The 12,668-nt window shown below is 36.9% G+C and overlaps 1 protein-coding gene across 1 annotated transcript; it reads left to right on the top strand.

Moving 5' to 3' along the window:
• The first annotated feature begins 2,506 nt into the window (after positions 1 to 2,506).
• Positions 2,507 to 12,235, top strand: LOC128246231 (uncharacterized). Its single transcript, XM_052964424.1, has 10 exons — positions 2,507 to 2,596; positions 3,482 to 3,580; positions 4,360 to 4,452; positions 5,284 to 5,444; positions 5,583 to 5,830; positions 5,960 to 6,127; positions 6,251 to 6,394; positions 9,051 to 9,234; positions 9,354 to 9,661; positions 9,852 to 12,235. The coding sequence occupies exons 6-9, from the start codon at positions 5,999 to 6,001 to the stop codon at positions 9,602 to 9,604; spliced, it is 708 nt and encodes a 235-aa protein (XP_052820384.1). The 5' UTR covers positions 2,507 to 2,596; positions 3,482 to 3,580; positions 4,360 to 4,452; positions 5,284 to 5,444; positions 5,583 to 5,830; positions 5,960 to 5,998; the 3' UTR covers positions 9,605 to 9,661; positions 9,852 to 12,235.
• Positions 12,236 to 12,668: the final 433 nt, after the last annotated feature.

Here is a 12,668-nt window from a genome sequence, read left to right as displayed (position 1 = left end):
CATCATTATCATGATCATGATAATCACCATCACATTGTTGTTGTTGTCATCATCATCATCATCATCATCATCATCATCATCATCATCATCATCATCATCATCACCATCATAATCTCCACCACCACCATCATGATCACCACCACCTCCACCACAATCATCATCATTATCATCAATAACAACATGTTGTTGTTGTTGTCACCACCACCACAATCATCATAATTACCACCACCACCACAATCATCATAATCACCAATACCACCACAATCATATTCACCAACACCACAATGAACTACCAACAACAACACAATTGTCAAAATCAACCACCACCACCACCACCACCACAATCATCATAATCACCACCACCACAATCATCATAATTACCACCACCACCACCACCACCATCATAACCATTATCAATTAAGAACCACCAACATCATAATCATCATCAATAGAACCACCAACATCATAATCATCATCAATAGAAGCACCAACATCGTAATCATCATCAGTATAACCTGAGCAACATTACCAGTTAGTTTTAAATAGAAGCATATGTAATGATGCTAAAACAGCAGCATGAACAGCAACTGTCGTAAATTCTATTGTTATTCCATCATGATAAGTAATGGTTCCATTTAACAGAACTCTTGAGATTTTCTAAGTCTTTTTTCACCAAATACCACCCAAAAAATTAACTAAGTTCATTTTTTCACCAACTGCCATATGAAAAATTAACTAAGTCCAACTTTTTCACCAAGTGCCACATGAAAAAAAAACTGAGTTCAATTTTACACCAACTGCCACCTCCAGTTGGGTGGAAATTTCATGGCAGTTGGTGGAATTCTTGATATTCCACCAAGTGCCACCCATTTTCCACCAAGTGCCACCCATTTGCCATGGATTTGGGTGGCATTTGGTGGAAGTTGGTGGCAAATTTAGGGAAGGGCGCCCTTCAGCTGCCAGGTCAATCACATCCCTGTTTATTTTAGTTCTCAGAATTATGCTAGAGCCTGAAATTTTTAAAAATGACATCCGAATTATCTACAGTACTGTTGAGTGCAATCAATATACTGTATGTTTATGTATAAAGCATTTACTCTACGGCATGTATTATGTGCATCAGGTGGATGAGTGGTTAACGACTAAGCCTGTTAATCCGCCGACCGTCAGGTTCGATTCCCCAAAACGGCTAGATATCTTTCTTTTCTTTTTTTTAATGTTTATCTCGGTAAATGCTATCTTTTTAATTCAATTGATCTGCCAAACATCATTTACAGTGACCAAAACCTTGAATGCATTGTTATTTGTAGCAGACATGGTATGACTATTTGTCCAGGTATGTGTACAAGAGAAGAATTCCTACTGAACCATTTCTGTCAGCGCCATTTAGAGGTCACACAAATATAAGAAACTGGCAATTTTTCCTATAATCAGGTATGGATGATTGATAGTGTCAGAGTAGTGTAAAAGCTTGTTAATCTTAATCACAGATGGATTGTTAGCTTTAAGTTATGAAATTGTGTAATAACTTTTATAGACTTTGACTACTTCATTTCTAAGATAACTTAAGTTTGATCTTGTTTATAAGGCGGCTAGATTACATAAATTGCAAGAATTAAATACTCCCAACCCCCTTTAATTCTTTTACTCAATAATAGATGCTGAACTCCGGCCTTGCATATTGGTCTGGGCCTTGCATATTGGACTCATTCTCTCTGGGAACAGCTAAATTCATACCAGTTGGTGTAGATGTTAACATTCACATGTTAAAAAGGGTGAATTGTTTGCAATGATGTTTGTTGTTCATCTATAAACACATGATAATGCAATAGGAAAGAGCACTAACACATATTCAACATTGATTAGATATTTTTTAAATTAACCACCACCACCAAAAAAATATGAATAAAAAAGTGGCATTTAATTTATATTGGCCTAAGTAACATTTAATTGTCATCTTGCCTTTCAACATTATGTAAGGCATGCATTTAGCTCTTTGATCTATTTTCATTTTATCCTTATTTGTCCCCAAAGTTATTATATAGATCTATGAAGTATTTTAACTTTTCTCACCAAGAGTTTCATTGAATATCCAGTATACAAGGATACACTCTATGCTCTGTAGTGTACCATGGACAATTTGGCTACGAACGTCTTGTAATCATTAATAATTACTGAAACAGTTTTATTGTTTCCGCAATGAACCAGATGCAATTCAGTTGAAACATTTTTAGCGAATGCCAAAGTTGAACCTTGCCCACCTTCTCAATACAAAAATAATTGATAGAAGTCAAAAATAATTGATAGAAGTCAAAACCATAAGGCCATGGATGCTACTGGCACTGTATAGTTATTGAACAATATTTGAGTTTAACAGGCAAATTCATTGGAAGAAGAGTCGTCTCTGTTGCCTCCTGAATATTCATTAAAAACGAGATTTTGTCGGTCAATTGTTCATTCATAAATTCAAAGTATGATAATACAATATGATCCACTTTAATTTCTGGAAAGTTCAGCTTCTGGACAGGGATCTTGAGCTGGCTGCATGATGAAAAGTTGCCAATGATACACAAAAGTTAAGGAAGCCACTGAGAAAGTACAAACCCTTCAATATTTTTGTTCCTTGTCTGAAAGTATTGTTCCTAACTTTCATCAATGATGGCTGTCTGTTTGACAATGTAAGCTTTGTAGTGATCCTGGCTTCATTTAATTATCAATTTATTATTTTGTAAATGTGTTTAATGTTAAACTCATCGAAGACTTACCAACATTACCTAACTGACAGATTAACATGTAATATTTATATTTTTCTGGTGGTTTATAGAGATTTATTGAAACAAATTGGATATTTTCACTGTTCTGAAATTTTAACCTGTTCTAAGTCAAAATTAACCTTATGTGCTCACAGGGCTGGGACACAATTTCAATAGCATCGTTTCCAAAATGGTATTAACTTTGCTGTGCCACTCGTGAAATATAACTTTTGGTACTCACTTGGTGTACTTACATAGTATATTATAATATTATTCTGAAAGTATCATCTATAGAATTTATTTTCCATGGGGGTATGTTTTGTTTAAGTAATAGAAAGGATATTATTGTTTAAAGATGCTCTTTTTCTCCCAAATAAGATTTACCACATTTAATACAATTTTTTTAATATACCAAGAACAATGAATAAGTGTCAAAACAATGAAAGATACCAGAATAATCTGAAAGAAAGGTGTAGAAAACATGGTATTTCTACTGCATAGGTCGATAGATCGCACTTAATCTTTAAGCACTCGCCAATAATTTAATATATTTGTGTTTCCAGCTATTTAAAACATGGTTACAATCTTGTCATCAGTAATAAATATTTTCCATATTTAAATGCATTATTTAGTAAGTAATTGAAGGTTTATCACTAAAATTAATGTTTGTTGTGCATGTGTATGTATTGATTTGGAATGAGAATGAAATCATTTTATTACAATTTAAGAACAAGAAATCAAAGAAGAGCAACAGAATTCAGCTTTATGTGAAGTGCCCCCTTTCAATAGCCAGTCAGTCCAAAGTCTCTAGAAAAATCATCAACAAGGTATATATTCCTTACTTGTAAGATCCATATCAAACATTGTTAAGAATGATTTTTATAGTATTTATGTTTCTTGTTTGTCACCACTTCATTATCATCTTTATATCTGTGTTAAGATAAAATTGATTAACATATAAGTATGGTTTTCATTCTGAAATATATTTTTTTTAAAGATGAATGGGATCATATAAATATGGTTTTCATTCTGAAATATATATTTTTTAAAGATGAATGGGATGTCGCAGATCATACTGATTTCTCAAATTTAAAATTGAAATTACTTTTATCCAAGATGGTAACGAACAAAATAACAAAATATCAAAATTTGTGAATCCAGTCATTAACAATTCTGTTGAAAAAAATTTATGTAATAAAATCAAAAGTTTTTATCCAATGGTTATCAAACTTGTTCAGACTATTTGTCGGCATGTTATCTTGAATATATATGAATATGGGTCATCTCAGCTCAAAAACTTGGTCACTAGCCAGTCAAATTTTTAGAAGAAATATTTCACAGCAATAAATTCAACAATTTTTATAAATTTAACAAATAATTAATGTTATCTTTCATTTTTTTTATTTCATTTTTTTACATTTGATAGTAAACAGGTATTCCAAAGTTTGAAAGTGATTGCTTTGATAGTTTTCATGTAAGTTAACCAAAGCACAAAACTTAAAAAATCAGACTTGCTTAAATTAATTACAGTCCAAACCTTATGTTAATGAATTACACTGTTTGACTGGAAAACATTTCTTGTTCATCTTTATGATTTTATTTATAGGGACATATACACTGGAAGACTGGCTGGAATATCTCCCAAGAAAATGTCTCAACACAGAAACCACTGATTCAAGTTTCTTGTCCAAAACACCTGGTAAGATTTTTTGCAATAGTTTTTTATTAGAACAAACATGGAAATAAAAGGTATTTTCTATCAATATTTCACTGCCAAGGTTGAAAAAATATTCAATTTCTTTTAAAGATAATCTAGCTGAAGTAACTGCTGTAATCTAGCTGAAGTAACTGCTGTTTGATGAGGACTATCTGGACATATACATAGCTTTATTCGATGACCACCAACTAAATGTTAAGCAATAGCAACATTCTACTAGTACAGTGTGACTATAGATTTTTCTAAGTTTATATCTTTCTAATGAGTTTCTCAACTTACCAGTTAATGGCCTAGAGAATGCTGCTTACCAATTTGGAGCATACAGTCCTGAGAAACTGAGTCAGGCTTTAACTTAAAGAACATTGTGTGAAACTCGGGCATATACACAAATTTCAAATAGCTGAGGATCAAGCAGGCAAAAATGATGACCATGATTATGAAGCATTACACTTTGAGAGATGCAGAAAGATTTACTCTAGAATACTACAATAGGTACCCAGCACTTGTAACTAGTTTCTTTGGTTTGTCCAGGTCATTTGGCTTCCACATGACACTGGCTGAAGACAGAAAAGATTTATCTGCTTCATAATATTCTAATCTAGCCAAACCTCCTCAGGCAGTGTTTCATGACTTTGCCTCTAACTTACAGAATATTGCCTCAACAGAGAGAGTGGGTACTACATCTTTTCTCATTTCTTTAGAATCTGGATGAAGCTGTTGATCAGTTCACTAATTTGAGAGTTGAAGTCAAGAGCTTATCAAAGAAGTAGAGCATTTGTGTGATAATCATGAAAAAATTCATGAAAATTTCAGAAAAAAATTCATGAAAAGTATCACGGTTTCTGCTGCATTTGTTAGCTTGTTTCCGTTGGAGGGCACAGATTCAACTTCTGCTTTCAGCCATGCCAGTGAGAAAGGTAAACAAGTCCTGCCAGATGGTCCACCAGAAATACATGACATCTTTGGACCGTAACGTAAGTTAATAATTACTTACATGGTTATAAATTTGGAGTTAAGAGCAGGAATATGTAATATATAATAACATAAGAAAAATGTTGATTGTTAATAAAACTAGGAGTTCATATATGAATTTGTATGCCTTCCTCTTTCAGACTTCCTACAGCACCTTCATGTAATCCACTGGTACTGGCCAACTATGAACAGCATGAGGGAAATACCAGCCTGCTACATCCTGACAGATCCGCATATCAATAGGGAATGCATCGAGCAAAAAAAGTTAACAGCATGTTTTACACTTTCGTTCAGATTCACGACCATGTCCATCCGAGCTGACAATTCACAACCATGTCCATCCGAGCGTCAGCCTGACAAGGAGCTGAAACTGAAGGTGTATGCAAATGTACGTAGACATATTACAGTGTTTAATCATAGTAGATTTTTGATAATATTTCGGGTAAGGCTTTATAATCTTTAAACAAAAAAGGTAAGAATTCCAGTAAATTATTTTGACACTTGTTCCTTTATACAGGTTCACTAGACCGCCCGAAGTGTGGTGTTCCGGAAAGCCATGACAATAGCGGAGGATGCATTGTTGGAGAACAGTGTGCCAGAAGATGTGGGGCGGCCAAAGAAGAACTTCTTGAAACGGGTTGCCAATCGTGCGCGCGCAAAGCTTAGACCGGAAGAACCTAAGGAAGTAGGTTTTTGAGGTACAAAAATGCAAGCATTTTCAAACATAAATAAATTCTAAAGGAATTGCATTTTACATAACATCACAATGTTTTTAAATCTTTGTTAGTGTACTGATACCATTTTTCAGTTGGGCGTGTCCTTCATCGACAAGGACGACTTTCTAGTTGCCTATATTCAGATGGAAAGCCAGCAACACTTCGTTTTCGCGACGGAGAACCAATTGTCTTTGCAGCACGACACCAAACGCTGGTACATTGATGGCACATTTAAGGTATATGATATGCAATGAAATGTTATGAGATGATATGATATGATGATTATTATGCCCCCCTTCGAAGAAGAGGGGTTATATTGCTTTGCACAGGCATGTCGGTCGGTCCGTCGGTAGACCAAAGCTTGTCCGAGTGATAACTCAACAATTCCTGGACGTATGGTCATCAAACTTCACATGAAGGTTGGGCCTGATCAGTAGATGACCCCTATTGATTTTGGGGGTCATCGGGTCAAAGGTCAAGGTCACAGTGACCTTTAATGGTAAAATAATTGTAAAGCTTGTCCGAGTGATAACTCAACAATGCCTGCACCCATGGCCCTCAATCTTGACATGAAGGTTGGGCCTGACCAGTAGATGACCCCTATTGTTTTGGGGGTCATCAGGCCAAAGGTCAAGGTCACAGTGACCTTGAATGGTAAAAGGTCGTCCAAGTGATAACTTGACAATGCCTGCACCCATGGCCCTCAAACTTGACTTGGAGGTTGGGCCTGACCAGAAGCTGACCCCTATTGTTTTTGGGGCTCATCGGGTCAAAGGTCAAGTTCACAGTGACCTTGAATGGTAAAAGGTTGTCCGAGTGATAACTCAACAATGCCGGCACCCTTGGCCCTCATAATTGAATTGGAGGTTGGGCCTGACCAGTAGAAGACCCCTATTGTTTTTGGGGGTCATCGGGCCAAAGGTCAAGGTCACAGTCACCTTAAATGGTAAAAGGTTGTCCGAGTGATAATGCGACAATGCCTGCACCCATGGCCCTCATAATTATGCCCCCCTTCAAAGAAGAGGGGTATATTGCTTTGCACAGGCATGTCGGTCGGTCCGTCGGTAGACCAAAGCTTGTCCGAGTGATAACTCAACAATTCCTGGATGTATGGTCATCAAACTTCACATGAAGGTTGGGCCTGACCAGTAGATGACCCCTATTGATTTTGGGGGTCATCGGGTCAAAGGTCAAGGTCACAGTGACCTTTAATGGTAAAATAATTTTAAAGCTTGTCCGAGTGATAACTCAACAATGCCTGCACCCATGGCCCTCAATCTTGACATGAAGGTTGGGCCTGACCAGTAGATGACCCCTATTGTTTTGGGGGGTCATCAGGCCAAAGGTCAAGGTCACAGTGACCTTGAATGGTAAAAGGTTGTCCGAGTGATAACTTGACAATGCCTGCACCCATGGCCCTCAAACTTGACTTGGAGGTTGGGCCTGACCAGTAGCTGACCCCTATTGTTTTTGAGGCTCATCGGGTCAAAGGTCAAGTTCACAGTGACCTGGAATGGTAAAAGGTTGTCCGAGTGATAACTCAACAATGCCTGCACCCATGGCCCTCATAATTGAATTGGAGGTTGGGCCTGACCAGTAGATGACCCCTATTGTTTTTGGGGGTCATCGGGCCAAAGGTCAAGGTCACAGTCACCTTGAATGGTAAAAGGTTGTCCGAGTGATAATTCGACAATGCCTGCACCCATGGCCCTCATAATTGAATTGGAGGTTGGGCCTGACCAGTAGAAGACCCCTATTGTTTTTTGGGGTCATCGGGCCAAAGGTCAAGGTCACAGTCACCTTGAATGGTTAAAGGTTTTCCGTGTGATAACTTGACAATGCCTGCACCCATGGCCCTCAAACTTGACTTGGAATTGGGCCTGACCAGTACATGACCCTTTTGTTTTTGGGGGTCATCTGGCCAAAGGTCAAGGTCACAGTCGCCTTGAATGGTAAAAGGTTGTCCGAGTGATAACTCGACAATGCCTGCACCCATGGCACTCAAACTTGACTTGGAGAATTGGCCTGACCAGGAGATGACCCCTATGGTTTTTGGGGGTCATCTGGCCAAAGGTCAAGTTCACAGTGACCTGGAATGGTGAAAAGTTGTCCGAGTGATAACTCGACAATGCCTGCACCCATGGCCCTCAAACTTGACTTGGAGGTTGGGCCTGGCCAGAAGATGGTCCCTATTGATTTAAGGGGTCATTGGGCTAAAGGTCAAGGTCACAGTGACCTGGAATGGTAAAAGGTTATCCGAGTGATAACTCGACAATGCCTGCACCGATGGCCCTCAAACTTGACTTGGAGGTTGGGCCTGGCCAGAAGATGGTCCCTATTGATTTTAGGGGTCATTGGGCCAAAGGTCAAGGTCACAGTGACCTTGAATGGTAAAAGGTTGTCCAAGTGATAACTCAACAATGCCTGAACCCATGGCCTTCAAACTTGACTTGGAGTTGCATCTGACTTGTAGATGACCCCTTATGATTTAAGGGGTCATTGGGTCAAAGGTCAAGGTCACAGTGACCTTGAACGAAAACAACTTGTCTGTGTGATAACTTGACAATGCCTGCACCCATGGCCCTCGAACTTGACATTTAGGTTTCTGGTGACCAGCTGATGACTCTGGATTTTGAGTTCATAGAGTCAAAGGTCATGGTCATAACACACTCTATCCTCACACTTTAATGGTCATAATCTTAAACTGCCCTAACGGCAACAAATCAGCTGTCATTTCGGTCCATGCATATTTCATTCAATTGTCCATATAATCCTGACAACATGGCGCTCAGGGGGGGCATAATGTTTGACAAACATCTCTTGTTATGATATGATTTGATACGATACGATATGATATTGATATTCTACAATTATTTATGTATCGTTTTTCAGGTAGTTGGCGAGCCATTTAGAAGCAACGGCCAACTTTTTTCAATACATGCGTTCATCGAGAAGGCAGGTCAGCTGAAGCAGATGCCCCTGGCGTTTTGTCTGATGAGTAGACTACGTCAGTGTTCTAGAGTCAATAAAGGAGAGGATCGGGACAGCATCTGTCGAAGGCTTTGTCGCAGATTATGAGCAAGGTATATTTCAGTAACTTACTGTTTATTTAGTTAAAAGAAGGAAATAAGATGATGTTTTAAAAAATATTGATATACTCATGCATGTCTCAATATGTAATTATTTTCAATTCAGCTGCATGGCAAGCAGTGCGAGACGTGTTTCCGGGGGTTGAGGTGAAGGGCTGCGCATTCCACTCGAGCCAGGCCGTGTGGCGTCATGTCCAATCTGTGGGGCTTGCAGAAGCCTACCAAAGGAGAATTGGAGTTCACAACTTTGTCAGGATGTTACTGGCCCTCCAGTTTCTACCTGTGGCCCACATAAGCCCGAGCAGTGGATGCACTAAGAGCAAAGGCAACATCAGCTTCGACAGAGCAACTCGTTGACTACGTTACGCGCCAGTGTCTTCAAACAAACAATCAGGACAAACTATGACATGGAAGGTAAACAACACAATTTCATAATGTATAATATATCAGGATACACTCTCCCTCAACATCGTGTAAACGTTAAAGCAATCATAGCTTTCTTCACAATCATTGTTAAATATATAATGTTTAAAGGAAATACATATATAGTAAAAAGGTTTAATTGTGCGTCACACATATAAAAATTATATTGTTTTATATTCAGGTTGGTATCACCGAATCAACTGGGTTTCTATCGACTGGTACCGCTACTAAGAGTAGAGGCGGAATTAGTCAAGTTAGCAGTTGATGGCAGTGATTTGGATCGTGGATCCTCCAAGAGATCGACACAGATGGATAAGTCTATCAACAAATGCTGGGAACAGCATTTGGAAGGAACACTAAAAACGTCACAGTTCCTCCAAACTGTTGGAGGGATTTATGGTGTAAGGATGTGATGTGATAATATATACAACACTACTGTCGTCTAATATACATATTCACACACGAATATGAGTATAATAATAACAGATCAAAAATTGGGCCAAAATGGACCAGGCCGAAATGGTTACTGGGCCGATTTGGACCAGGCCGAAAAGGTAATTGGGCGGAGTTGACCTGGATTCGCCAGAGCAATGTCATCAAACTTTAAACACCTTTCTATAACTACATGGTGATCCGCACATTATCTTAATACACACTTTATTACAGGAATGTGTTTATCATTAAAGTCAAACATCAAGGAAAGATTTGGAGTTAGTTGAATGAATAGTCTCCTTTGTGCCTGGTGTGAACTGTTTGTATTGTATTGTATCTAGTGTAATGATGAATGTTTGAGAAATGTATAAATATTTGCATATACCCTTTGTATGAAGTTTTGTAATTGAGGGCTATTGCATTCTAACTTATAACTCCTGGGGGAAGATGGTTTTAGATTATCTCCCCAAAATGTGCAAATGTAAAGATTATGATATTACTAATTAGTCCAAACCGTTGTGCCAATTGTTTGATGCTTTTGTTTTGTCTGTTTTAAATTATGCTTGTGAAATTTGGGGAAATTCAAAATCAAAAGAAATAGAGAGAATACACCTAAAATTTTGCAAAAGACTGCTTAAGGTTAGGTCAAATACATGTAATGCCTGTATATATGGTGTACTAGAAAGATGTCCGCTTTATATACATAGATATATGAGAATAATGAAATATTGGTTTAAAGTAGTTAAAACTGATAAAATTATTTTAAAAACTGTATATGAGCACGCTTTGTCAGATTGTAATAGTGGTAAAAGAAATTGGGTATCAAATGTTAAGAATTTGTTAGACGCTCATGGTTTTTCTTATATATTTGACAATGTTGCCAATATACATTGTAAAGTTGTTTTGTATGAATTTAAACGTAGACTGTTAGATATTTTTCAGCAAAATTGGCTCGGAACAATAGTACAGTTTTAACTATATATAAAGAGATTAAATCTTCATTAGAATACGAAAAATACCTCAATATTTTACCAACAAATTTACGCTTGTATTTCTCCAGACTAAGGCTATCTGTATTTCCCCTGAGAATTCAGACTGGTAGATATGCGAGAAACCGAATAACTAGAGAGGAACGTTATTGTTAAACTTGCAATAATGATATTGAAGATGGATTTCATTTTATATGCATATGTCCATGTTATTCCGATGTTAGAAAGAAATACCTAAAACGTTGTTACTGCATGCACCCTTCTGTATACAATTTCTACGATTATTGAAATCAAATTGTAGAAATGAATTAATTAAACTAGCTTTGTATATTAAAGAAGCTCTTGTTATTCGAAATAATTTGTTGAATGTTGAAAGATAAATGTTTAGTTCAGTCTCCTATTTTATATAGTATGTTGTGTTATATAAATGAACGTATTTACCATTACATGTTGTATATACACGTTGACATGTTTTATGAAAATATATGTTTGTGTATGTAGATGATGTACATTGTAAAAGTCTTACTAAAATGTCTGTCTGCCCAAATAGAAGCAAATTTATACTATAGGGGTCCAAATTAGTGGAAAAAACACTGCCATATACATGTACTTTTAAAAGAATGGCAGTTGCCTTGTGCCTAATGTGTTTATTGAACAAGCAAAAGAAACATTTCTGAAAATTAAAAGAATGCAGAGACTCTTAACACAGTAAACTATTTGTTGCAATGTTTTGTTTTGATAATGTGAGTTCTAATAACTATGAATAACTATAGAATTGAACAGTTAAGTTTAAAGATATATACATCCAAAGAACAACTGAAATAGTTATAAATTGCCCATTTCTGTAAAGCGCATGCATTGTCCTAGATGTAATGTAATTAAAGACCGGTCGACCATAAAAAGTCCAAGGAGATATATGGCCAGATAATTTAAATGTAACTTGACGTTCTGTTTCAGGTCGACCATAAAAAGTCCAAGGAGATATATGGCCAGATAATTTAAATGTAACTTGACGTTCTGTTTCATATAAATCATATACACTTGTTTGCAGTTTAAACTTATATGGCATTGTTTGGACTCTGGAATTTTGCGTTTTATAAAATGCATTTATTTTAATGTTTTGGTATGTGTGTATGTTCGTAGAGTCATGCCTTATGATCATATAATAAAATTATATTACGAGTCATCTTGAGTTAATGATTTCGTCTTGGTATGAGTTTATCAGAAGCAATGTATGACACCCCGTAATATTTGTCATGCAAGAGCTTGGCTTTGTGAGGACTTCAATGCGAAAGTCTGGAATAATTTAATACCTGGGACCATAATGTTATCCTCTCTCTAATGAATACATTTATTCCCATGGACGTGCGTGTCACTGTGTATTGTCGCATTGTCAGCAAAGTATTCTAGTCAGAGAATGTGTGTGCAAAGAAACGGGAGCGACTACAATATAGGCGGGATACGAACCGACGTTACTTCAACAGTTGCCGTTAGTCTGAATGTCTGTTACACTTTAATTAATTAACATGAAATACAATTCGCCCTTTATAACTTTAAATTAACATATTTAAAGTTAT

This window comes from Mya arenaria, chromosome 9 (assembly GCF_026914265.1).
Source record: "Mya arenaria isolate MELC-2E11 chromosome 9, ASM2691426v1".
Taxonomy (NCBI): Eukaryota; Metazoa; Mollusca; class Bivalvia; order Myida; family Myidae; genus Mya; species Mya arenaria.
This window is presented reverse-complemented; position numbering and strand designations above follow the sequence as displayed.

What these genes read in the sequence shown, in the direction of transcription:
- LOC128246231 (XM_052964424.1), top strand. Translation starts at nt 5,999, where the DNA reads ATGACAATAGCGGAGGATGCATTGTTGGAGAACAGTGTGCCAGAAGAT. An exon ending in ACATTGATGGCACATTTAAG is followed by an intron (nt 6,395 to 9,050) that starts GTATATGATATG and finishes ATCGTTTTTCAG; the next exon opens with GTAGTTGGCGAGCCATTTAG. An exon ending in AAGGCTTTGTCGCAGATTAT is followed by an intron (nt 9,235 to 9,353) that starts GAGCAAGGTATA and finishes TTTTCAATTCAG; the next exon opens with CTGCATGGCAAGCAGTGCGA.